General features: G+C 46.1%; 1 protein-coding gene across 1 annotated transcript in view; it reads right to left on the bottom strand.

The window, feature by feature from the left end:
* The window catches only part of EDAR (ectodysplasin A receptor), an 81,268-nt gene that overhangs the window by 25,183 nt on the left and 28,206 nt on the right, over positions 1-27,879 (bottom strand). The window contains 4 exon segments of the mRNA XM_039852638.1: positions 10,089-10,270; positions 10,542-10,664; positions 11,465-11,533; positions 18,711-18,822. Of these exon segments, the coding sequence (XP_039708572.1) occupies positions 10,089-10,270; positions 10,542-10,664; positions 11,465-11,533; positions 18,711-18,770 (434 nt within the window). The 5' untranslated portion in view covers positions 18,771-18,822.

The raw sequence follows: 27,879 nt of genomic DNA, 5'->3' as shown, positions 1-27,879 counted from the left end.
AATACAGAGGACCTCAGGGATATCCTGCAGTACAGCCAGGCCATAACTGAAATGTATTTGCTTTCTCCTGAGGAAGCATTTGACTGACAACACCTATATAAGTTAATGTCAGGGTTGCACACACTTAAAGAAAAAGACAAATCATTCATGGTAAGACTGTCCGAAGTCCTTTAACCCCCACCAATGTTCCATGATGCCTTTTGAGTTTTCTGATGTCGATATGCCAGCCCTATGACCATGCTGACTCTCAGAACACCCTACCCACAGAGCTCTGCCACTGAGGGTCTGCGTTCTCTGTAGGCCATCCCACCTCTGGTCCTCCCCTCCAGGGCTCACAGCTCAGGTGCCTTTCCACCTGGAGGCTTGGCACTTCTCTTGGTATGTGCTTGTTTTCCATAAGCACAAATTCAGTGGTGATCATGGAGCCATTTATTGTATTGTGAGAAATCCATTAAATAATGTGAGCTGATGCCAATGTTTTCCCTTATTGCAATTTCAAAAGACGAAAACCCTCTCTCTGCTACTGGATTTTTCTGTGGTTGTTTTTTATTTTTATTTTTTTTATTAGCTGTGCACAGCTAGGCCCTGCTGTTGTAGTGGTAACTGGTAGCATGGTGCAGGAGTGCTGGGGGAGTTTCGGATTCTAGCTGCCATTAGCTTGATCATTACCAGTACCATCATAATCATAATTACCTGACCTTCCTCAGAGCCTTTTATCCTCAGATCCCTGTATATCTTATAAATATAAAAACACTCCTCAGAGAAGCCACCAAAAACCAGTTTCACAGTTAAGCGTTCTGGAAAAAGCCTCTCTCAAAAACACATTCTGCCACCCTGCAGAAGCCATCTGCGCTATGGGAGCAGAAAGCGATATTGGGGCCCATGTTTGCATGTGGCCTCATGAAGGTGACAGGCTCCCAATCAGCCAGGCCAGTCCCCCTGCAGTTTTCTAACATCTAGACCCAGTGTTGCCACTGTAAACCTCGAGAAGAAATATATTTACTGAGAAGGGCTTCTCGTGGTTAACAAATTCATAACCAGAATCCAGCAGCCATAGCTGACAGAGGCCTCTCACACACACTGCATTTCAGAGGAAAGCTATAAACTGAGCCTTCAGCCTCCTGCACTGTGCTCCTCCTGCAGGCTCAGTCAACCCTTATAAAGGAGTTCTTGGTTTTATATTTTGACTAGTGGGCTGAGACTGGCTCCATCCAATCAAAACTATGCAGCTATATCCTCATTTGCATCTAACCTATCAGAGTGGCTTCATAACAACCAGTCAGAACACAAGAAGCCGACCAATCAGGACAGTGCTATTTGCACCAGATTGCATATTCAAATTCATCATTTGCATAAAAATGGGCCAAACAGGGACGAAGATAGAGACTTTCTCTGTAAAATGAAGCCTCCTCTTTGTCTCAGTAGAGTGCACCTCTGGTCTCTCTGGTTTGCAAACTGTTTACATGAATAAAGTTTCTCCTTTTACCACACCCAGGATTGGGGACTCTTGTTGGCATTAGACTGGTGGCAGGAAGCTTTTGTTGACACTACTGTTAGTTGGTCCTCTTTTCACCTCTCCCTCTAGTGTATTCTTCTCCCCGCAGTTGTGATAGTCTCTATTCCTAGTCTGGGAGTACCTCAGGGCTAGCCTTGTTCATACCTGTACTCCTAGTACCTTGTGCTAGGTACTGAGGAGAGAAGGTTCTAGGCAGGTATTGATTAGAAAATAAATTAATGAGACCAAGTTTTTCTTCATAAGTCTGACAGAAGCCCTGAGGGTGTTTAGCTCATCCTTCCTCCCTTTTCTAAAACCAGACCCATAGCCAAGCTTATTCTGGTTAGCGCTCTGGTGCTGAGCTTCATTTTAGATGAAGACCCACAGCCACCCAGGTGGGCATAGGATACTTGGGCTTAGAACTGGAAACCCAACGGGTCCCTGGGACCACTACGCTTTCTGCACACCGGAGGTTTCTCCACCCCGGGACCACTCTGCTGCCTCTTCTGGGCACACAGGCACCTTCTCAGGCAGGCTGACCGCTCCTATCCTGAGTGGACATCTGATTCCCATGGCTGCAGCTATGCCTCCTGTCCTGAGTATGTGTCTGGATGAAGCTGTATAATGTAGTAAATAACTTAGTTGAAGAAACAATATTGAAAACTATATTTTTTTAAAAATGTTGGCTCCAGGAGGCTGTTAGGGAATCATACTGTCTCAGGGGGTGTGAATATTGAATACCTCACACATTTCCTAACACATATTGCACAGAACATTTTTAAATGTTAGGTTTTTCTCTTTAGGATTAACTGCGACTCCTCATGGTGTAGTTTATATCCACATCTCTCCTTCTGGGCCAGACAGGAGTGGAGAGTAAATGTTTCACTTCTTCCATCTGACAGACTTCCATCAACATGAAGCTGGATGTTCGTTTAGGAATCTGTACCCTGCTAAAGAGTCCCTTTGTCTTTCTGTAGAGGTGTACTTTCCTACTCTTTGGTCTCCATTTTGACTTTTCCTTAGTTTTTTTTTTTCTTTATTTTTTCTTCTGCTTTTCTTCCAGGGTTGATTAAAATGAGTAGTCCAAGACAAGGCTCAGATTAAATGGGGCCTCTAGAATCTTCCATGTAGAAATTGACTTCCTCTAAGACAATAGGTATACAGATTTTCCCCAAAGATTCTCTTTTCTCAGAGTTCCTGAGCTTGTAATGGATGCCACCGAGCTATTGTTTCTGAGCTTGTAATGGATGCCACTTGCCCTCTACAGTGTTGGCATGTAGAATCAACCACTGTGTCCATTGCCCCTGTCCTCCAGCCATCCTCAAACGACTTATTTGAAGGGGATGGATGTGGTATGGAAGCCAGCCAGCAGAAGCTTCTCTAATGGGTGACGTGATGCCCTGGGGGAAGTTATGAAATCTCACCTGCCACTTGTTTCTCTTCTCAGGTTTTGTTCCTTGGTCCTCCCACACAAGCCTTTCTCGACAGGAAAGCCCTGTGTAGTACTCATTGTTCAGCCAGTGTCCAGGCCACATACTGATACACAGCAGAGATGGCAAAAAATAAGGAGAGAGTACTTGCTAACCCAAAAGAGAGAGAAGGCCAAAGCAACCTGTGGTGTCAGGAAGACAAGTAGGAGGCAGTCTGTATCCACAGACTAAGGGCCACAGGGACTCGGAAGTGAAAACAGCCTTTCATGGAGCTGATAATGCCAACTTGCCAAAACTCCTTATAATCCTCCTTTGTGACATAGCATGAAAGCTTCATTTTGTTTTCAAAACCTAAGGCATATAATAGAAAGCGGGAGGCCTTTGGGGTTCTAACCTGATAAAGCACTGTGCTCATTAGAGCCAGTATGAGGAGTTAGGGGACTGGAGGTTAAGTAGGGGCCCTCTATTTTGGTGGTCTTGAGGTTGGGAGTAAATTATTTGAAGTCATATCACAGCACAGAGCCAAACTGGAAACTGACTATACATTTTCATATCCGTGGAGCAATGAGAGAACACACTGAGATATGTGCTAAGATATGTCTCCTGCACAAAAGCCTTCACTCTCTCAGTGAGTGCTCCAGGCCTCACCTTGTCCTGAGTGCTGAAGACGAAGTGTAGAAGAAGCAGGTTGCTGTTCTCATGGAGCACAGAGGGAGTTACTCAAGATTTCAGAGCTGAAAAGACCCTTTTAAGAGTACAGATGCCGGCATCCCTGCTAATTCTATACATGGTCATTCTTATCTTTTGAAGCTTTCTACAGGCAGGAAGTTTATGATCATTGTCAGACTTCTTTCTGGGACCAAGCAAATTGTTTTCATTGCCAAAGAGCAGCCTTTCTAGTGACCGAGCTGGCACTTGCCTACAGGACAGGGTTATTTACTGCTTTGGTCTCAGGTCTTGCCCTTTCTGTCTAGAAAGTCTCTGTGAGTCTAAGTAAGCATGAAACAGGCTGCTCAGTGTGCATAGTCACTGCCCCTTTTGGATCTGAAATAAAATCTGGCTGAATCTCACAGACCACTGGGGGATGCATGCATGGCTCTGAACCACAGCTGGGCCAGAGCCAGCAGTGGTGATGGGCCAGGCTCCCTTTTGCACCCATCCCTCTTCGCCCTTTACAGAGTTGCCTTACTAGAGGATCCTATATGGACCAGTGGCTCCCACAACATTAATAGGCAGGTGACTTCAATATCCAACCTCAGCTTCACATCTGTTTATCCATCTCTGTGTTAGATATGTTGGTCTGGATGTCACAACCACCTTGAATTACACACATAACTCTTCCATCTTCCCTCCACCTCCCCACCAAAATTCTTCTTCCTCTTGTATTCTATGTCTTAGCAAATGGCATCCCTGTCCACACAGCTGGCCAAGGTAGACCTCTAAGAGTCCTGTTCAGAATCTCCTTTTCTACATCCCACATGCACTTGGTCTGCAACTCCAGTCACTGTTATCTTCTAACCAGCTCTCACATTTTCCCTCTCTTTCCAACTTCCAATGCTTCCTTGCTCTGGTCCTCACAACTTCCCACCTTATCTCTGGTCTCCATCTCTTTCCTACTCAGCACGTTTTCCTCACTGTTGCCAAAAGAATCATTCTAAGGCACAGTCTGATTATCTCCTACACCAGCTTATACATCTGTGTTATGACCTGCATCAGCATCAAGGTAAAGACTCGAGTCTTCAGCACCATTTTCCAGAGCCCTATTCCATCTGGTTCTTTCTCCCCTCGCTAGTTCTTCACACCTGCCTGCATTCACTGTCCATTTGACCACAGGAACCCACAGCTCCATGTCCTGTCAGATTGTTCAACCCTTTGAGTTTTGGCTTGAGTATCTCCACTTGGAGACCTCAGTCTCAATTCTGTCTCACTTAGCTTTATTGACCCCCACCCATCCCAGTGTCACCCCAAGAAGTCTTCTAAGACCCTTCCTGACCCCAACCATGGAGTGATGGCCCTTCCTCAATTTGTAGAACACTATGTGTGGTCATTGATTTTCTTGTATCATTCTTCCACTGAAAAGAAGGCACCATGTGTTTCCTCTTTGTCTCACTAGTACCTACCTGGTAGGTCCTTAATCCAAAGGTTTACTAAAATAAATGCAGAGCTGTTATGCTAGATTGTGAATGTTAGGCCAGATTCTCACACGGAGAGGCTTTCAAAATAAGTTGAAGTTATTTTGCAGAGGGTTAGTTGCAAAGAGGATTATTTTCTCTCCAAGGTGAGCATGGCAAGGGGAGGATGCTTTTTTTTCTCAGCACATCTATAGTTAATCCATGAAACTGCATGAATTATTTATCTATACCAATAACAAAAACAATCAAGATAACATTCTAGGAACTATGTAGTAATCAGAGACTGATTCTAGCCATCTAATGTCAAGATCCTACTCAGTTTCTCTCATTCAAGCACAGTGTCTGCACAGAGCAGTCTCTCAATGGGTGTTTGTGTAATTGGGTGGGAATGCATCAGTTCTGCTCCTTACACCTTACTTTTGGTGGAGCCCCCACAACACAACAACCTCGACAACTAAATTAAATTAAAGATTACTCAGCTAGAGTTCTGATCAAGATGGTAAATGCTGTGCTTGCCTCCTCCCACAATGACATCAAAATTACAACTAAACTAAAGAACAACCATCACTGAAAACTTCCTGAAGTCTAGCTGAACAGAAGTTTTATAACTAAGGATATACAGAACAAGCCATGTCAAGACTAGTAGGAGGGGTAGAGATGAGGAACAGGCTGGTCCCACATCTCCGTGTGGCAGTTAAAAATTAGAAGAGGTATCTTGGCTATGGAAGTCCTCCCTGAGGAGTGAGGGGACCCATTCTCACACCAGGTTCCCTAGTCCGGGGATCCAGTGCTGGGAAAAAAAATCCCCATAACTTCTGGCTGTGAAAACCAGTGTAGACTGTGGCTGAATGAGATGAAGGGCTGGAGTCCCAAACAGTTCTCTTAAAAGGCCCATGCACAGACTTACTCGCTGATGGACTCACTCAATCTGAGCTCCAGCTGAGGCAGCGGCTCAGTGGGTGCCAGGCACACATGGAGAAGAAGTGAATTGTCTGGCTTCAGGGCAAGGGCTGGAGAGGTAGATTTCTCCCAGACAGAGTGCTGGCAGAAGCCATCATTCTTTTGTTGAGCCCTCCCCTAACCTAACCTGCACAACAAAGCAGATGCCGTATCTGAGTCTCTGTTAACCTAGCTAACACCATTCTCCCTACCCTGGTGATTCCCTGAGACCCCTTCTTACCTAACTTGTGGACCCAGCCAAGCTGCTTCTAGTGGCTTTTCCATATAGACAGCTTGTCTTGGCTCATGTTACAGACTTTTCTAAAATCTCTCAAAGGTCTGAAAACCCCAAACAAGCAATATTTGGCCTCAGCATGCCTCTTAACTCTTGCTAAGCAGCCCCAAGCCCAGCTCTAGTGATAGCTAGCCTCAGTTCGCAGGTTAGACTTTCCTGGGTACTTCCAAGCCCAGCACAAGTGGTAACCTACTGCATATCACTTTGTAGCTCATACCAAATGGCCCCAGGCAGGACACAGGTAGCAGCTGATCTTGGCCTGCACCAGAGGCCCTACCAAGAATTTCTAGAATCAGCACACCTGGTGGCCAATTTCAGCCTACACTGGAAGAACTCCCAACTACCCCCACAAATGATATATTCAAAGGGTAGACTCAGCGGGCATCAGAGTCCCACTAAAGGAATCCTGCTCCATAGGGTCAGCCCCTGCAAACCAATTCATCCATTATAGTCATAGCCACTCCTCACAACAAATCAGTCCCTTCTACTAATGTGCCAACAGCAATCAAGGCTCAAGAAAACAGGAGGGCACACATAACTCGCACAAAGGACACACCTGGATCTAGCACCTGGCTCAGGTGACCAAGGAGACTGTGCCACTGGGCCCCAGAGGACACCAACTACATAAAGGCATTCCCCCAAGACTAGATGATGTAGCAGCTCTACTTAATACATAGAAAAAATGAGGAGACAAAAAAAAGTCCCAAATGAAAAGAACAGAACAAACCTCAAAAAAAAAAAAAAAAAAGAACCAAATAAAATAGAGACAAACAATGTACCAGATGCAGAGTTCAAAACACTGGTTATGAGGATCTCAGTGAGAAGTTCAAAAAAAGATAGAAAACATAAAAATGGAGATAGAAAGCATAAAAAAGAACCAGTCAGAAATGAAGAATTAAATAACTAATGAAAAGTAGGTCTTGAGAGAATCAACAGTAAATTGGATGAAGCAGAGGATTAAATCAGCAATTTAGAAGATGTTACAGAAAACACACAATCAGAACAGCAAAAAGAAAAAAGAAAACAAAAAAATGAGAATCGTATGAGGGGCTTCTGAGACAACATCAAGTGTACCAACATTCACATCATAGCGGGTACCAGAAGGAGGAGAGAGAGAGAGCAAAGAATTGAAAACCCATTTGAAAAAATAATGATGGAAACTTCCCTAACCTGGTGAAGGTAATAGACATACAAGCCCAGGGAGTGCAGAGTCCCAAACAAGATGAATCCAAATATAAAAAAAAAGAGGAGAAGGAGGAGGAGAAGGAGAGGAGGAGAAGGAGGAGGAGGAGGAGGAGGAGGAGGAGGAGGAGGAGAAAGAAGAGAAAATATAAAAAATACGAATAATAAAATGGTAATAACTACATATCTATCAACAGTACTTTAAATGTAAATGGATTAAATGCTCCAATGAAAAGACATAGAATGGCTGAATGAATAAGAAAACAAGCCCCTTACATATGCTGCCTACAAGAAACTCACTTCAGATCAAAAGACACACACAGACTGAAAATAAAGGGGGGTGGAATAAGATATTTCATGAAAATGGAAACAAACAAACAAAAAAGCTGGGGTAGCAATAATATACCAGACAAAATAGACTTTAAAATAAAGGTTATAACAAGAGACAAAGTAAGACGCATCAATTCCACCTTTGATATTTAACCGAAGAAACCCAAAACACTAATCTGAAAAGACATATGCATCCATATGCTCATTGCAGCATTATTTACAATAGCCAAGATGTGGAGGTAACGTTAAGTGTCCATCAATAGATGAATAGATGAATAGATAAAGAAAAGGTGGCACATATATGCAGTGGACTATTACTTAGCCGTTAAAAAAAAATGATATCTTGCCATCTACAATAACATGGATGGACATAGAGGGTATTATGCTAAGTGAAATGCCAGACAGAAAAAGACAAATACCATATGATTTCACTTATATTTGGAATCTAAAAAAATAAATGAACGAAATAGAAACAAACTCATAGATAGAGAAAATATTTTGATGGCTGCTAGATGGGAGAATGGGTGGAGGGATGGGTGGAAAAGGAGAAAGGATTAAGAAGTACAAATTAGTAGTTACAAAATAGCCATGGAAATGTGAAGTATAGCATAAAAAATATAGCGAAAATATTAAAATAAATATGTATAGTGTCAGACAAGTACTAAATTTATCAGGGTTATCACTGCATAAGTTATATAAATGTCTAATCACCATGTTATATACCTAAAACTAATACTTTGTATGTCAACTGTAATTGAAAAATTTTAAAAATATCTAAAAAAGGATTACCCAGCTAGAGTACTTTTATTTGTATTATCTTCTAAGAGAATAGTTTAATATCTTCCTTGGGTATACCTACCTGCTTTTTGTGTATTGAAACATAAGATTCTGCAATATGTTCTCCAAGCTCTCTTTATTCATTTGAAAAATATGTTTGAATCATGCTCTGTGTCAAGGACATTGACATGGGATTGTCCAGCAGATATTTGGCTATGCAGATTTGTAATTCAGGAGGTAGGGCTGAATGGAAGCAGAAAACTGGGGACTGGAGGTGGGGGTGGGCGGTCACCAGCAGAGAGATGGTGGTGGAAGTTATGAAGATTTGTGCTTCTCAGTAACAAATTTGAACCGAGGTTAATTTCTGAGAGTTTAAACTATCTCTTAATTTGAAAGAGTTATTCATTTTCAATCTATTCCTCAATTGGAGGGACTTTCTGCCTCTTTTGTACTTTCTTTTTCTTATAGACTAATGCCCAACATTTTTATTTGGATACGTTCTTCTTATTTTCTTCTTCCTCTTTCTTTTCATGTGCACAAGCAGGTTGTAAAGTATATTAAAGTATATTTAAACTACTCAAAACGCCACTGCCACCCATGACCACCACCGGCGCCTCTACCATTAGCATCTCCATCATTATCATCGCCATCACATCCACTCCCTCCATCACTCACCACCATTATCACTACCACCTCTACCTTCATCATCACTATCTCCATCATCACTATCACTACCTCCATCATCATCACCACCTCCACCACCTCTACCACCTCTCGACCACTCTATAGCCTTCACCACTGCTTTTGGTTTCTGGGTAGCCCTTGCAAGCATTATTTTGTGTGGCCACTAGAGGGAGGCAGCAGCAACAGCTGTAGCTTGGTGTTTACTGGGTGTCAAGGCTGTACTTTCCTTATCTCAAGTAGAACTTGCAAAGTGTCCTGTCTATACCAAAGAAAGTTCTATCTTCCTGTGTCTTTTAGCCTAATTGCATTTTCACTTGCTTTTTTGGGAAGATTTTGATATATAATCGAATTGTGGTGGAATTACGGGCGCCATATGACTCGAATATTCCTATCAGTGGCTTTTACCCTCAATTTTTTTTCAGAATACTAAAAAGAATACTTTTGTGTGGAATTTTAGTTTTTTCTCTAAAAAATTCCATGTGTTATCTCACTGTAAGTATTCAACAAATGTGTTTGATTTGGGTAACCAGAGGATATTATTATGACCGATGTCACCTTAAAGAACAAAGAAACTGAGCCTGGGTGGGCTGCCCGTCCATGAAAGGTGGTGGGATGTGCCATTCAAGATGCCATGTTTCTCGATGCCAGACACATGCTTTCCTCTCTGCCAAGCTACTCTCACAGAACAGGACAAATGAATGGCAGCAGTGACGCTATACTGTAGCCCTGAGTTGCTATGTTCCCAGGGATCCTCACCAATGCGACATTTGGGGCTTTCTGCAGAAAGTGTCCTGAGATGCATTTTGGCAGAGCCCCATGCTTACCCAGGGAGACAAGGCCCACACTCAGCGTCATTCTCCATGTCCCCCGGCGTCAGCACGGTGGCGCGGAAAAAGCCTTCACAGTCTTTGTGGCGCCTGCATATCTGGTAGCCTCCTTTGGAAAATTTCTCTGCTGGGCAGGGGACGCAGCCATAGTCCTCATCTTTGGTACCATAGCCACAGGCCTGGCCGAGGAAGATGACAGACGACACAGGTGAGTACAGTGGCCGCACCTGCCATGGCTGCACCTGCCATGACCAAACTTCTTTGGGTACACTACGCACACTGGGCACAGAGGGCGCATCAGTCACATGAGCACATGAAGCACACGGCACTGATTCAGCTTGGGGACCATATATAGAGCAACACAGGGTAGGGTGATGACAGCCCATGAAGGAGAGAGAGCTCACCAGGCCCAAGGGAGACGTGGTCTGGCAACCAAGAAGCGTGCCTTACCAGGTAGGGCTCTTCCCCTGGTCCACACTGGGGACACTCATGGCACAGCCCTGTGGTCTGGTTGTAGTACTCATTCTCGCCACAGTTGGAGTATTCTGCTGTGGCTGAACACATCAGAGACACCTGCCACAAGAAAGGGGTCGTTTAGCCTCCATAATTCCTGAAGACACATATATAGTTAGTTACTTGGGGTCAGCGCCCAGACAGCCCCCAAGGCCGCTTAAGGAAGGAGCCTGGTGGTGGGGGCCCTGCTCAGTCAGTTGGTGCCACATCCCCAGGAAATTTAGCTAATAAACTGGGCAGGCTGCCCTGCTCTCATAGTCTGGCCTCACTCCCACCAACTCCTCTCCCCTCCATCCCATCTTCAAGGCCTGATCCAGACTCTTTTCACCCATGGACTCTTTCTTCCATTCTCTCAAAAGTCATGATGAGACAGGCCCTCTCTCAGTCTCTGGAGCAGAAGGTCTTTCTGCCACACGGTGCCTCTTCTCTCCCGAGGAGGAGCCCCGTGGTAGAGGCCTGGAGCTTTCTCAGCTGTGTGGCCCCCATTGTGGCTCACCATGCAGGCATTGGATTGTGTATATAGCAACATAAATACACACTTCAAGACATTTCTATCTATGAAACCCTATAAAGGGAGCCATCAACCAGGAAGTCTAATTTGAACCCTGGGCACTGTTTAGTGCTTTGCAGATATTATCTTTTTGCACCCTCAGAACTCAGTGAAGGAGGTGCTTTTATAGTTGTTCCCATTTTACAACCCTGTAAATTGAGGTATTAGAGGCCAAGGAAGGGGCCCAAGGTGGTGTGGTCAGTGAAGGACACAGCCCGGATGGGAGCTCCCACTGGAACCTCCACCATGGCTGCCATGGGCACTTCCTGGGCTGAGGGTGCAGTGTGGGCAGGTGCTCTGACCCACTTACCATCAGGACGGGGAGCCAGGGCATCTGTTTGCAGTCACCCATATGGGCCATCCTCTTCTGTGGGTTCACCTGAAAGACACAGTTTGTTAGCAGCAGCGGGGCCTGCAGAACCTGAGGCTGCTCCAGGACTGGCTGGCCACTGCCCAGCCCCACCCCGTGTCAGCTGCCCTCACTGTATCCCACTGAGCTTGAGGGACCTCCCAGCAACCAGAACGGGAATAGCGACACCCTAAAAGAAAAGACAGATTTAAGCTGAGCCTCGAGCACCTCGGACTGACTCCAGTTACGTCCCCCTAGCATCACCTCATCCCTGGGAAAGAACTCCTGGGAGGAGGAACCAGGTCACACTGAGGGCCACTGCTAAAGTAGCACAATGATCAGCTGTTTCGTCTGCTGGGAGAGTCTGCTGATTCCCTGATCCAGGGTGCCCCTGGGGACAGTGCCAGGAATCAGAATCCAGCTCACTCCTTCCCAACCCCACTTCCCGCTCTCCTAGCCCCTTCATAAGGTTCTTTCTTGTCTTTGCAAAGAATAGGTCATCCGTCAAAGTGACTGAGAGGATGTATGAGTCCAACCGCTTAACTTTCACTTTACGAGATAACTGAAGCTCACAGAAGTTAGTGACTTGCCTAAGGTCACACAGCTGATGGACAGAGGAAGGCTACAGCCCAGGTGCTCAGATGCTTTCCCCCAACCACTAAATTACGCACTGTTTTAAAGGAGGAGGTATTATTTTTCACCTTTCCACTTTCATCATGGGAAATCTGTGTTTCTAACTCAAAGCAATTTTACCGGGGAGCCTATACAAAGAGAGATAATGTGCTCCTGTGAGTGCCTAAGTTCTCCAGTTGCCTCACACTGGGTCACTGTCATCTTGCTTTGACACTGGGGATGAATTAGTGAAAAAACAGCACGCCGCCTTCTGATAGCTGGGTTGTGTGAGAAACCTTCAGAATCAACCACCGAGTCAGACTGTGAGTCGAACTGACCTTTCCCCCTGTGAATCTTCTTGTTCTTGGTGAGCCATCATTGCTCTTGGAAACCCACAATCCTAAAATACCACACACAAAAAGACTGTGCAAGAACTCAAAGCAGGAGACCGATAAATGGGAAATCCATTCTTTTTTTTTTTTTTTTTTTTTTTTTTAGAAAAGCCCTGAACTTTGTCTTTACAATATCCTAAAGGCATTAAGGAGAAAAGCAGCCAAAAAATTATTTATTGGAAATAAGGAGGTTAAGTTTGGGAAAGAGGAGGGCTCTGTAACTCAGGGGTTCAGGAAGGGTCAGGGTGGGATAGCCAGGGGCCAGTTAGTAGGGCGGCTGGGTGGGGCTGGTACTGAGGAGAAGTAAACTCCCCGAGTGTACACACATACAGACACGGTCTTCTTTTCTAAACCTCCTCCACCCCAAGATTTAGAACTTTGCTCTGTGAGATTCTGGGGAAGAGAATGCACATATATGAGAACTGCCCAGTGCATAAATTTGTAGTGACAGGCCAGTGAGGGACAAGCTTTGAGCCTGCCTGCCTCCCAGGTTTGCTGGCCTTCCAGGGAGCACGTAGCTCTGCTCCCCGTATCCCGAGGATGCCTGTCCAGCGGCAACGCTCCTTGGTCCTCCCTCTTGCTGGGAGCAGCAAGCACTCATGCTTCCCGTAAGAGACTGGATAAAATCAAATGGGGCTTTAGCTATCCTGCTTATTTATTATTACAACTAACAAAAAATCCATTGGAGCGCCATGCAGGGGAACTCCAGGAATACTCACGTAGAATGGCCTGGGTTCATATTTGTAAAAGTGTCTGTGTACATAAAAGCAGATCTGGAGTGACATCCACTACAATTTCAACAAAGATTTTTTGGCAGGGAGTGAAATAGGGTGGAGTGACTAAAGATTGAGAGGAGGTTATGGGGAACATTCCCTTTTGATAGAGTGCCTGCAGTCAGAATGATTTAGAAGAGTACATATGAACTCTGATCGGAGGAAAACACAAGAAAGAGATTTCCTTTGGGAAGAAGCACATCTCTGATTGCTCAGAGGAGGGGTTGGGGAAGGACGTCACGGGGGCCCAGATCTTTCCCAGGATTTTCCCCTGTTGGCACAGTTTCATTGGACAAGTCTCTCACCTGGTGAGTACCATTAGGTGGCCTTTGGGGAAAGGTTAGGTTTCAAGGAATTTCTTGAAGAGATACAAAAGCTGCCTTTTTGAACTTTCTAGCATAGTGTCTTGCAATTCACTACCACATTTACATTTGAAAAACACTAAGTGGACTAAGGTGAAATTAGAGCGCCCAACTACCCCTCAGTGAAATCCTGGGTGCTTTCCTCCTAGTAGGCAGGGTGGAAGACAGAGGGAGGCCCCACCTGCAGCCTCACCAGGTGGGAAGGGTAAGGTGCAAACAAAGGTTGAAAGGGAACTTAGGAGCCAGCATCTTGGCTGACAGCCTGGCTTTTACTTCAGGATGGTGGGCAGCAAAGATGAGTTTCCACTGAGTCGGGCCAGAGGCTCTCCTGAGGAAAGCTGCCTGGAAGCCTTCCAAGAACATTGCTAAGGGTTCTAATTTAATTGACTTCTAATTATAGCTGATCCTGGGAGGGCTTCCTTGTAAGCACTAGGAGGCCTGGGTCTCACTTTAGTGTCAACCAAGAGCACTTACTGAAAGGCTCCTTAAAGGTGTTCCCAGGCTAACAGAAGACAAAAAGAAAAATAAATAAATATACAAAGCCAAACAAAAAGTTTGGATGGGTTTTCATTATTATTTTCAATTCTCTAAGATGGCAAGTGGGGTCGAGGAAGGAAGCTGAGGGCAGCCTTCTGGTTAGGATTCCATTCCTGAGGTCTGGCTGGCCTTTGCAGAATGCAGTTCTGCACTCCGGAGGAAGCCCAGCCTGGGGGCTGGTAGGGCCTGAGCTCCTCCCAGTCCTGATGTCCCGGTTGTTTCGGCTTTGGCTATCCCCAACGCCCCCCATCCCGAGCAAGACAGGGCTTCTGCCCATCAGCTGGCGGAAGTGCCAGTGGAAGGACCTGAGTAGGGTGCTCTCAGCTTGGCATGAGTTCTGAGCCCTCCCTAACTATGAGTGTGACGGAGAAATGGGGCAGGGGGAGGGCACTGAAATCTCTCTTCCGGTCACCTGATAGACAAGGCTGCTTCTAAACCTGTGAAATTGACTAGTTCAGGGGTCTGCAAACAGGCCACCACATGGTAAACACACTTTCACAGCACCTCTTGTGGCCTAGTGCCTGTGGCCACTGTCATGATACCACAGAGACCCTGTGACTAAGCTCTGCTGAGCCTGTCCTAGTTGACTGCTTCTCCTCCCGCCCACAGACTCTTTACTTCTCTGCCTTTTGGCCATTCCTTCCTCAATACTATGTCCACCTAAAATAACACAGCAATAAAAATAACAGCTTGTAACTATAGAACTCTGACCCCTGCCCGGGCACTGCTCCGGCTTAATTTTCACCACTCCTGTGTGAACTCTAAATTTAGGGTCAGTGGGGAGAACAGGCTGGAATTATCGGCCCATTTAGAGAGATTTATGCTACTGGAATTATTGATGTGTTTTGTTTCTATGCCATCCTATGACCTCAGCCAGGGGTCCAAGACCTGCTGATAACCAAATAGAAAAAAAAAAAATAGTGTTGTGATTAAAAGCAAGAGTTGAATCACATCTTGGGCAGGTTACATAGCTTGCCAGTGGTTCGGTTTCCTTCCATATAAAATGGGCATAACAAGAATGCCTACCTCACATGAGGGAGGAAGGGAGGCCCAAATATTCCTGAACTCAAACTTGGCCTCTCCTTCTGTTACCACCACCTCAGTCCCAGCCTTGTCGTTTCTGGCATGAGGTTTTGCTGTAACAATATCCCGTTACGGCAAGTCTTTGGCCAGCACCAGGCAGTCTGACGTCTGGAGACCTGGGCTGAGGAGGATGCTCTGGGAACAGCCACTCATGTCTGGCTGTAAGTCCTCCAGTGCTCTGGAGGGTGCTGAGGGGGCTGAGCAGAGCCAGGACACTGCCCTCTCCTCCCCAAGCCCTTTCTAACTCTAGAACTGAGGAAGAAAAGCAAAACAGAGTTGTCTTCCAAAATCCAGGAACTCTACCCCTTCCTAATATGTAAAGCTTCTCTCACAAGCTATAGAAATTAAGACTCAATCAGGATAAAAGTTCAAGACACGCTTAGGCCTAAAATATGAAATTGGGCATCCATCTAGAAATCTCTCCCCGGTCCTCAAATCAATAGGCAAGCATCTGCTAAAACCTGCCTTAGGGCAAGGCTGGTGCTTGGCACAAAGAAGATTCTGGTCACTCACAGATGGGTGGTCGTCAGCAAGCTTGTGGTTTGTTAACCCCGAGGGTTGTAGTTAGATACAGTAACTCTGCAGCGTTTTTCTTACATCCATTCAAAAATATTTATGAAGCATGTCCAGTCTGGCCTAATTCTGGGCTAGGGATGAGCTTCACTAGAATTAGGCGCAGCTCCAGGTGATTAGAGACTGAGAGTCACCCACAGTTTGGGGCTGTAGGTACAAGATGCTCAGGCATGTAGTACAGGGATGCCCTGATTTGTCGTGTTTGGCTATTTCTGTGCTGTAAATACTCTCCCTATGGCCATTTTTTAGCTGCTGATTAAAGTTCCCCATGCCAGGCTACTGAATGTAGATCTGGTAAGAAGTTATTGGGAGCTGGTGGCCCACACCCTCAGAGGCCCCTGACTTATTCTTGGGGAGATCAGGGCAGGCAGAGTCTCACCTAAGTCCTGAAGGGCAGGTAGGAGTTAGTTGGGAAAGCGATGGAAAAAAGATCCCCCAGGAAGGGGCAGTAGGCGGCCCAACTGGCCAGAGGTGAAGCCATGGCCTGGACCGGAGGGCTGAGCATGAGGTCAGATGAAGTTGGAATGTTGCAATGGGACTTGTACAAAGGCTGTGCGTGCGATGGAGCAAAGGAGTGGCAGGACCAATTTTCTACTGCAGTGAAAGAAGGGGAGACACACAGAGGAAATATGTCACAATGAGACCCAGCACACACATATTACCGATATAATAGAGATAAAACTTGCATGAAACAACATTTATACTTACTACATGCAATATAATATAATCTATTCTGTCCTATTACTTTTATTCTATTTAAAAAAATAGTGGTAGTTGCAATACACGAAATTGATTTCTTGACTCATTATTGGGATATGACTTGTAATCTGAAAACCACTCACTTAGGCAAAGGAAGAAAGGAGGGTGGAAACCTGTTAGGAGGTGATGGTGTCAGAGGTGACAGAGCATAGAGGCTGGCCCAGGTCCCCATTCGGCTGTTGGGTATGCGTGAGGCTGCTACTGAGCAGGAAGCAGAGGCAAGTGGGAGGTGTTGTGGACCATGGACAGACTGAGGGGCCTGGAAAACCTCCAAGAGGAAGCAGGCTCAGGAGGCTGCCTGCATGAGTGGAGCTCAGGAGAAAGATCTGAGCAAGGGAGAGACATGGTTGTCACAGTACACAGATGACTTAGGTTCTAGTGGAGTGGGTTTCAGGAGGTTTTGCTTTCTTGCCCAGCTTGGTGATCTCACGCCTCCTCAAAGGCCAGCACACATTCTCCTCTATGAAAATGGAATGATGCAGCCCCCTCTCGGACTGAGTGATCCCTGTGAGGAATCAAGGAGACCCCCAGTGTGACAGGGCTTAGCAGGCTTGGAAACACTCTAAAGGTAACATGTGAAAGTGTTTCTAGCAAACAGGTCACAGTGGTTCCTGTGTAGCAACAACTCAGATTGTGAAAGAGGGGTCGACTTTCTTAGCTCTGTGAAGAGAGCTGAGAGTTACTGCCATCTACACGAGCAGCTTAACAAACAAACAAACAAACAAACAAACAAACAAACACACACACACACACAAAACAGTAGCGCTTTCTGCAAGAACAGCTGACAGTTTTCAATGCACTTTCTCTTACGTGGGTTCCTAGGAGGATGGGTTGGATAGTGGGAAGCCTGTGTTCCAAGAGGCAGCAGCTCAGGAAGGTTATATGGCTTGTTTAAGATCAAGCTCCAGGCATGAGTCCTGTTGTCAGCACCCAGCCTGCTGTTCCTTTGACCACAGCCCATAGCAGTTTCCCCAGGAGACGACCTCCTGCCTTGCTGAAGGCTTTCTCAGAAGCTCTCTGTGATATTTTTAACCCATTGAAAAGACCACATGAAGTGGGGGAGGATCTTGCGTGTATGCGTGTAAGAATTATGAGTGCTAGCCTTGCCTTGGGGATTGAATAATTGGTAACATGTGTGACACGAGAGGTACCAGTGTCTTTAGTGTCAGGGGAAGGAGGAGGCTGTCTGTACCCTTGGGCTGTTGCGAGCTCTGACTTTTGCCTGGATGGCTGAGCCTGTGATACCAGAAGAAAACGGAGTGGAAGGAGAGGCAAGCTGCTTTCCCTTCACACCAGCTGAGTGCACATTTGACCTCTTCTCCCCAAGTCTGTATATTCAGACAAGGCTGACATAAAGATAAAACCAGAAGACAATATCAGAGCAGTGTCCGTGCAGCCCTGCTGCCTAAAGTGGGCCCCTGGGTCTAGCAGCATGAGCATCATCTGGGAGCTTATGGGAAATGCCCACCCTCGGGTCCCTCCTGATCAGCTTCCTCAGAGTCTGCGTTTCACCCAGATCCCCGGGAGCTCTGTGTGCATGGGAAAGTTTGAAAACCTGATCTAGGTGACCTCCTAGTAACATCTTATTCATGGCCTTGTTTAATTCCCTCTTGTAGACTCAGACGAGGATTTATTTCTTCCTGTGTCTCTCCTTACTTAAATTCTGACCTCTCCCAAGGAACGAATGCTGGCTTTAGCATCACCCCATGGAGTACTGTGCACTAGACACTGATTTCTTTGCTCTTGTTTGTTGGTTCATTCATTAATCATTTATTCAGCAGCGTTTGCAGAGTTGCTACTGTCCTATAGATAATCCTATAGACCCTGGAGACGGTGACAGCAGACAACGTCCCTGCCCTATTATCTGTCCAGGAAACAGACGCTGAAGACAAAATTATACAAAGTTTAGGCCACTTCCTACATTTTTAAGCCTACTCCCTTGGGTGCTGTTTCCTGCAGTGCAGCTTGCCTCCTGGGATACCCTTCACTCTGGCAGGGGTGGCTTTGCCTCAGTGGACACTGTCACTGTGTCTGCCTCCAGAATGCAGACATACATAGTGGTAGGAAGGAGGCTGTCCTCTGTGTCAGTCATCACTCTAGGAATCTGAAGACTCACCACTTGGGCCTTGGGTGGCTTCACATTCTTTGATCCAGCTGGGCCACTCCTTGGCTCCATCTGACCACCTTGAATATGGAGGTGCTGCCTCTCCCCAAAAGGCTTCTTCTCTCTGAGAAGGCAAGGTTAAACTGTAGAGCCACAGCTTAGGTACTGCTCATCCTCGACCTGTGGAAAGGGACTGAGGCAAGGCAGCGTGGGAGGCCTTTATAGGAATGAGGCCTGCAGAGTTACCTTCGTGTGTATAGGTAGGTGGGGGTCCCTCTATCTTCGGCCCCTTCCCTCTTCTAGCACGCTCGCTTGCGAGAGGGTACTCAGAAGGTGGTGCCAGCCAACTGTGCCCCCTCATCCTTACCTGGTTGCAGTGACTGGGCAGAGGCCCCACTGGCCACCCAGGAAGCACAGTGCTGCCCCCAGGGTGGTCCATATCACAGAAAGGGAGGAAGGAGAGGTCTATGGCCAGCACTCCCGGGTTCTTAGCATCAAGCTCTTTGTGAAAAGAGGTGAGGCGTTGGCAGCCGCCTGTGTTCTGGGGAGGTGGCCATATAGCTGGCTCCCTTTCCCTGTCCACCTCAACACTACCCTCTCCTACTAGGCTTCCCACAATGTCCCCCCTCCTGCAGACGGATGCCCTGAGCGAAGGCTGCTGGTGGCCTCCTCCCCACACATCAACACATTCCTTTGCTCCTCAGACTCCCCACTTCCCACCAACCAAGACAGAGCTTTATTTACCCTCCAGGAGCCTGTGGAGGTCATTATCAGAGCAGCCGAAAACACTTCCATTTGACTTGATTTATGGCTCCTAGTAAACTTCCTTGTTCTCAGTTGGAGAGTGCTAATTAATGCTAGATTGTGAAGAGATTAACTCATTCTCTTTCACTTCTGTTTTAGTCAGATCTGTTTCACTGGAGAACTAGTGAGAGCCTGGAAGACATCCTGGGTGGGACCGTCTCCTGTCCAGGCTAGCTATGTAGGAAGGGCCCTGAGCGTGCCATCTCGAAATTCTTAGTAATCTTAAAAGGAGGGGCCCTCCATTTCCATTTTGCACTGGGCCCTGTAGATTAAATAGTCCATCCTCTTCTCAGCCACTCTGTCTGGGCAGGTGAGGCAGCCACACAGGGCCCGACTACTGGGCTGCCCTGCCCAAAAAAAGGTCCCCCGGGCACTCTGGCCAGGGTCAGGGAGAGCTGAGAAAAAGAAGCAGAGGCTCCAAATCTTGTCAAGACCCACAGGCGCCTCTCCTACCCTGAAGACTTGAGAGGAATCTCAGAAGGACAGAGACTGAAGGCTGAGAGAGAAATGACTGACCAGGAGTGCATTGGGGTAACTCAGAGCTTTAAATAACATAACACGAGGGTTTTAAAGACCAGTCCCCATTCTTCAGCACCGCCCTGGGAAACTTTCATTCAGAAACTCCTTGGTGAAGATTTCGGGGCCGTGACGGGTAAATGACCCCCACAGCATCTCAAGGGGAGTGGGCGGTGTCCAGACACTCCCTCAAGGATATATTTTTGGTTAAAAATATATTACATATATGTGTATATAATTTTTCTTAAGGTCCTAGATCTTTCTTCCTCTGGAGGCACTTTGCTCTCGTGCCACCTGCCTGCACCCCCTGTAGTTTACTCTCAGGACAATTCTAGCGCCAGCTTTTGCTTCTTGTATCAGCCTGTGGTGCTGTGAACTACTCTGGGCGAGAGGCAGTGGGGGCTTTTATCGTAGGATGTTTATTTGATCCCCGTTGTACTCTAAAAGGGTTAACAGAATCTAGAACTGAAGATTTCTCAAATAAAAGCAGTAGAAGCTGCTTTGATTTTCTCAGAGTTCCAGAGGCAGGTGGGGGGATGAGCAGAGAACGTGGGAGGAAATGAGAGAGGGACCAGAGTGCGGGGTGTGGAGCCTTGAGTGGGGAGGGGTTGAGGGAAACTATCTGCTCTGCTGGCGAACCACAGACGGGGCCACGCACAGAGCGCCCGGCTCAGAGAGGCACCCATAAGGCCCAACCACTGGGCCTGAACCCTTTGGTGTCGACAAACTGTTCGGCGACTTAACTCAAAGATTTAAAATGAGAGTCCCTAAGTTTCATTTGTTAGTTTTAATTGAAATAATACCCAGAAAATAGCTTTTCTTGCACACATTGAATAAACACAATGCATTTATTTATCTTGGACTACTTCCAGCTTTTCTTTTGAAGCGTCACTACTTATACAAATGAGCATGTCAAACTACTTTGAATTCTATATGGATTATTAGCTCTTCAGTAGAAGAACCCAGAAAGGCAATAAAGAACAAAGAAAACTAGTATTTTGGACATTTCTGTTCACATCTCATCTTTTTATTTGACTCTACTTTTCCTGACAGTTTTTATTTTCCTACATATAAACCAGTGACGATAGTAATTATTTCTGGAGTGTTGTAGACAGCCATGGCCTAAGAACATTTGTAAAATACTAAAATTATTATTGTTTGTCAAAGTAGGTTTAGGATTTTCAGAATATTAATTATGTTATTAGGCAGGTGCATCTGCATTTGTGCAGTGATAGACCTGGGGCTGGAGCCCAAAGAGGAGGGAGCTCTCCTACATTTGGGACAGACTGTGGTGTTTTGATGTGATTTCCGTCTTGAAGTCTTGCTCATGAGAGTAAAGCGGACAGCAAATAGCCACCCAGAAAGTTCAGAGGAGAGCAGTCGTTTATCCAAATATCCTGCCATAAAGCTGTGCGTTCAGTTTCACTCTATTTCATTTAATACCTCAGAGTTGAAAGCATCTTGCAGAAGTGATGAGCCCGGTGAAGCTTTTTTTTTTTTTTTTAAATATCCCTCTTTTATTGCCTTATTAAAATCAAGAGAAAGCATTTTCAGGTTGAAATCAGAAAGGTTATTTAACTAAATGTGTTGCTTTAAATTATAAAACACAAGTTTTTCTAGGACTCATATAAACATGAAATCTTGTGGCAGCATAATAGCAGCTGCTCTTTAGCCCTATAACATGCATGCCAGCCATCCTTCCATTTGTCCGCCCATCCTTCCACCCATGCACGCGATATTTATTGAAAACCTACTTCGGACCAGGTTGAACAACAAACAAATCGAAACAATCCCTGCCCTGGTGGAGCCTCACAGTTTGGTGGAAACCAAGGCAGACATAGCACAGTGAGATAAACACTGAGAAGGGAGAAATAAGTGATGGGCGCAGTAGGAGCACATAGGTGTGTGTCCTGTGTGGGGAAAACCTGACTTACTGGGGGAGGTCAGGAAGACTGTCCCAAACCCAGAGAAGGGAGGACGGCCAGGAGTTAGCCATTAATTACAGTGGAAAGGAAGAGGAAAAGGAAGAGGGAACAGCATGGGCTAAGGCCCGGGGGAGAGCACATCCCATTTGGAAACTGAAAGCGGCAGTGGATTCCCTCCAGGTAACTGCTCTGTCCTCTTCTCTTACGAGTTATTTCCTAAACTGTATTCTGATGAAATAATAAAAAAAAATTCTTATTTTCTGCCAAGAGGCTACTCTGCTGGCTTCTCCCTCAGCTCATTGTCCTCGTTTTCTTTGTTCCCATCAGCTCAGATATGTTTGGAAAGTCATACATTTGGGCCACCCTGTCACCCCCAAATCCGGTTTCTTATATCCGGAGTCCACTAGAGAACAGCGAGTTAGCACCTTAAAATATTCACACTATTGAAAAAAAGAGAGAGAGAAAAACATTCACACTATTTAGGGAGGTGAGATACATAAATGTCTCTCAGTCACACCAGTTTTGCTTAACAGCACAACCCAAACAAGAACATCATAAGCAATCACTGTAAGACACACTGCTAGAATCCCAAACCATGTCAGCTAAGTAAAAGACATTAGTGTGTTGGTGACAATATCCTCGAAGTAAAGGAAGTTGAAGGAAATAAACCTGGGATCAATAGATTCTAGATCAAATGATGAAACAAGAAGGGTCTCAAAATTATCACTATTACTATTTGCTACTGAGGGACCCTCAGAAGGCTTGCTGCTCTCCGTGCATCATCACTGTGAGTCATTGAGGTGGCTCCCACGTGGGTGGTGGGAGCCGGGTGGGGGTGGGGCAGCTGTCTGAAAGGAAAGGTGAGGTGAGGGCATGCGGAAGGCAGGCAGAAGGTACACAGCTCTTCAATGCCTGAGCCCCGATCCCACTCTCACAATGGGCTCTATCCCTGCATGCCTCTCTTTGAAGTCTCGAGCCAGAGAGAAGAGGGGCTCTTAGTGCCGAGAGGCAGCCATGTGTGGCCTTTGCACTCCAGGCTCTCAGGCAGCCAGGAGCTTCAGAAAGAGTCTGGAGATGAAGGTGGGCAGGTCTTTTACTCATTTTCTGTGCTAACAATCTAATAGCATCATCACACAACATGAGTGTGGAGTTATGTGTGGAAGAAGCAGTGAGCTCTATTATTGCACAATTGCAACATGTAATGTGCTATGCATATTATGGCCCACGTGTGGACAGGCACATCCAAGTGGGAAATAATTCAAAATGATTGAAGCGATGTTCTCAGAGTCTACATGTCTCCTGGGAACTGATAGTTTATTGTTCTGGTTAATGGCACACAATTTAGGTTCTTATTGCTAAAACTATACTTTTTTAAAACAACCAGCTTTATGGAAGTATAATCAACTCACCACAAAATCCACACATTTCCAGGGTACAGGCTGGTGACTTTGGCTTCTCTGCTGGTGGTTGCCACAGAGATGCTACTATAATCCCAAGTTCTGAGGATCCACAAATAAATCCGCCTCCCCTCCCAACACCAGCAGTGAGTGTGGCCAAAACAAAAGGTGCGAAGCGGCAGAAAAAATGATAGCATTTGCCTAGAGCTAACCTTAGTGGATGCTTTTCAAAAACTCACTTCAGAAAAATTGTTAGTATATTGAAAACAACAGCCTGTTCACCCTGGTAAATAATCATGCTCAATGAAATTCTTCTATTCTAAGATGTTTTATGCTTATATGGAATTGGGAAAGCACACACAGTGTGTGCTTGTGGCCCTCACTGCTGAGGATGCTGTGGTTCTGGGGCCTGTGAGGCTGGAACTGAACGTGCGTCCAGGGCTATATGGCAGGTATGGGTTTATCAGGTCATAGCTGGCAAAACTCTGCTGTAGGGAGACGTTTCTCCACTCAGAATTTTCCTTCCAGTTAGGGAGTGCAGGTTCTGTGGCCCTTACCTGATGAACCTGTGAGTTCCTGAGAGAAACCTCGCTGGATTTCTTCAGGCATCTGTGTTTAGGAATGGAGCCCTCTGGTGTGTTTGCTGCGGGTGGATGTCCTCTCAGCCTACTGAGAGTACTTACAGAGGATGTACCTAGTGCCTAGTCCTGTTTGGGCACATGTGCTAGTGTAATCTTCCCAAGGTTAGGAGGTGAGTCAGTTGGAGGCTTGGAGAGGTTGAGTGACTTGCCTGAGGCCACACAAACAGAGGTGGGAGAGCTGGGCACAAACTCAGATCTGTTCCACTTTCTACCATCCTACTCAACCTCAAAACAGGGGTCCCAGGAGCCACAGACAAAGACTAAAGATGGCTGGGAGAGGAGAGAGTAAGAACGTCAAGTCAGTAAAGGAGGCCAGGTCAGTGTAATGTGGACTTGGTTTCATCGGACTTCTGAGGACCTACGAGAATTGTACAGTTCTTTACGAGGCCAGGTGAACCACGAGGAACCAGATGTGGCCGGAGTCAGGGTCGCCCTCCCCGCGCCCCCGCCCTATGAAGATTTCTGGAGCCATTTGGTTCTAGCGGATTTCTGTTATCTCCTCTCTCCTTTCAACATCATGACAGCTCCGTGGTTGTTTAAATCCTAGGCACACCCGTGGCAGTTTGGACTCCTGTGAAGAGAAGAGTTCATGCCCTGAGAACTTCAAGAGGCGGAGCACTAGGAACAGTAACAGCAGCCACGAAGGCGTCTTAGTGTTTGAAGTTTGAGTGGGCAGGGTTTTGTTTATTTGTTTGTCCATGAGCATGTTGATTATCTCCCTGCTCTTAATCCTGGGATTAGACCATCCTTTCCCGACTCAGTCTCACTGATGTGGAAATACCCAGCGCAGATGGTGTTTCATCAGGCAGGTGACCCGGATGATACAAGGCTATAAATAACCATTAAATGTCCCTTTCAGAGAGGCCTTTTTTTTCTCCTTGAATTCAAGTGCCAGCATGAAGCAAGTAATGTGTAAATTTGGATCCTTCCTGTCAAACACAGGGTCTTGTTTTACTGGTTTGAAAGAGGATTCATTTTTCAGGTTCTTTTCAAGTACAGCAACGGGAAAGCCTTGAAGAAGGCACATTTAGCAAATGCGCCTTGTAGGTTTATCAAGAACACCTAAGAAGAACCTGCTCTGATGAACCGTTGGAAAACCAAGAAGAGTTTATACTCCTCAGTGCTTGGGGATCATTTGGGTTGAGATTAAAACCTCTTATTCATGGCTTAATTTGTTCTTCATGTGGTTAAATTATACATTAATGTGATCTAGATTATACTGCAATTACATCGTATTTATTACCCTGTGCCCTGCTTCAAGAAGAAGGAGCTAAGGTCACTTCTGAAGTCTTGAATACCCCCCTTTTTAAAAGACATTGAAAATAGTGGCACTGCCCTAGGTGAGACAGGTAGCAACTAGTCTGAATGTTCCAGAAACAACATGAAGAGTTACTCCACGGCTGTGAGAGCATGCTTCCAAGCTCACCGTTTCTGAACGAACTTTTCAGAGCAAAGACGGTGGTTTGTTCTCCTTGGCCGATGTGTGGAGTAGCAGCCCAAGTCTGCACTTGGCTCTGTCTGTCTGGGGGTGCTGGTGTCTGCTCTCCAGCTGGGGCAGATGGATCCATGGGCTGAACACTCCTCCTCTCTTAGTGGCTGCGGTCTGTGCCCTGCAGCAGGTCACAAGCTGAGTGGGGATGGGGGTGGACATTAAGCAGGCCGTGGCCCGTCCCAGCCATGGGCCGAACACGGGCAATACAGGCCGTGTCCACCACAGGGGACTCTGTCTTCTCATCTGCACAATGGCCACACGAAGACTAGTGAGGGCCTGAGACTGGTGGCCTTGCGTGAGCCACTTCAGCTCACTGTGTCTCAGTTATCTTAGGTCTGAAATGAGGACCCAGGGTTCCCTACTTGCCCTATACTCAGGGGTGAGATGAGATGAATTTATGTGGAAGTGTTTTGAATGTGCACTGTCGTTACTCAGGAGTGTGCACAAGCAACTGCTGTACAGCCACACAGGGGCAGACACCCCTCAGTTCAGGAGGAATGTTTTCTTTGAGAAAATTTAAAGTAGTCAGGCCATGACTGCAAGGATGTTGTCCATGGAGCCCACACTGCTGCCCTTGACACGGAGCCCACGGCTGTCATTCTCGGCATCCGTGGGTGGGGGCTCCTGGGTTGTTGGTGGGTTCCTCGGCAGACCTTGATAAAGATGTGCTGTGCTTGGTGCTGGGGGCAGGGGGAGCACAGCTGGCTCACCCACCTTAGAGCACTGCCAGGTGCAAGCACTAGCCCAGTTGCTACATCAGCCTGGGAGGGAGGTCCTGCTACTTTTCCCACTGTGCAGATGTGGAAATTGTAGCACCCAGCGGGTAAGGACCTTCCTGAGGTCACGGGGTCAGGGAGAGTGGTGGAGCCAGACACCCCAGTGCAGAGGCCAAGCTCTTAACTCCCAGGCCAAAGATGTGGTCCCAGCCCTCAGGGGGCTGACATCTGGGAAGACTATGGACAGAGCGCTCATTGTGTCCCTGCTCATTCACAGCTCTGACATTCCTCATGGTAGAAAAAGGTGAGGGTTTCCGGGACCACCATGTTTTACCAGTTTGGTGATTTCAGAAAATTGTGCCATGCTTTTTGGTTTGCACTAACTAGTGCAGTTTGGAGCTTTCAGATCCTGGAATATCCTAGGAAGCTGTGACTGCAACTGCAGTGCTACCTGTTTATGAGGTAGTCTTACCCTCTGTGCCTAGGGAGAGGGGTGTGTACTCGGGCGCAAGCCATTAGCCAAACCAAGTCAGTGTTTGTGGCTGAGTCCCTCCCCCGTGGCACTCCCCAAAGCTCTCCTGCTCTAGTAGAGCACTCTGTTTATTCCAGGGGCCAATAAGGAAAGCTATGCCAGTGAATCCAAATGCAAAACATTTAAAGACACCTTTATGAGGTGTTTCATTATGCATCTCACTACTCTAGCAGTTTGAATGTCATTTATTCCCACGCCAAGAATCCTAAGATAATGCCAAAGTATGTGGGACTAGAGTATGATTGTATTAAAATAAAATAAAATAAAATAAAAAAACCCATTTAAAACATAGAAATTTAAAAAAAAAACCCACAATCTTGTTAATTAGAAAGAAATATTAAATTCTTAAAAGGGGAAAATGTCTCCAAGTTTTAAGGGGTGCTAATTAGAGGTCTGGGCAGAATGAATACAATTTAGTTTATTTGGACTGTCAGTATCTTAATGTCAACCACCAAGAATACCAGGAAAAAGGATCGAAAATAATTTAAAAATAAAAATACAGCTAATAAAAAATTGAGATAAGTTATTTTAAAATGCCATGGATCCCAAATAGATGAACAAGAGGCATGCAATGGACTACTCAGCCTTAGAGAGGAAGGACATTCTGACATAGGCTACAACGGGGGTGAGTCTTGAAGATATTACGCTAAATCAAATGAGCCGGTCACAAATGAACAAATATTGTATGATTACACTTAGGGGAGGTCCCTAGAGTGGTCAAATTCATAGAGACAGAAATTCATAGAGACTGTTGTTTGCGAATCTGGCAGAGAACAGATGGGGAGTTAGTTTTTAATGAGGACAGAGTTCCGGTTGGAGATAACGTAAAGAGTTCTGGAGATGGATGGTGGCAATGGTTGCACCACAGTGTGAAAGTACCAACGCCAATGAACTGCACATTTAAAAAAAAAAAATTAGTTTCAAATATACAGTACATTGGTTAGCCATCTATATTGTTAGTAAAATGATCCCCCCAATTGCTCCCTCCCTCCCCTGACCCTCCACCTAGCCAATGTATTAATGTTAATTGCCTTCCTTATGCTGTGCTTCCCATCCCCGTGACCATCTGTCAGCTACTAATTTGTACTTCTTTAACCTTCCATCCCATTGTCCCAGTTCCCCAAACCCCCTCCCCTCTGTCTGTCACCAAATTGTCCA

Source organism: Pteropus medius, unplaced genomic scaffold, assembly GCF_902729225.1.
Source record: "Pteropus medius unplaced genomic scaffold, Ma_sr-lr_union100, whole genome shotgun sequence".
Taxonomy (NCBI): domain Eukaryota; kingdom Metazoa; phylum Chordata; class Mammalia; order Chiroptera; family Pteropodidae; genus Pteropus; species Pteropus medius.
This window is presented reverse-complemented; position numbering and strand designations above follow the sequence as displayed.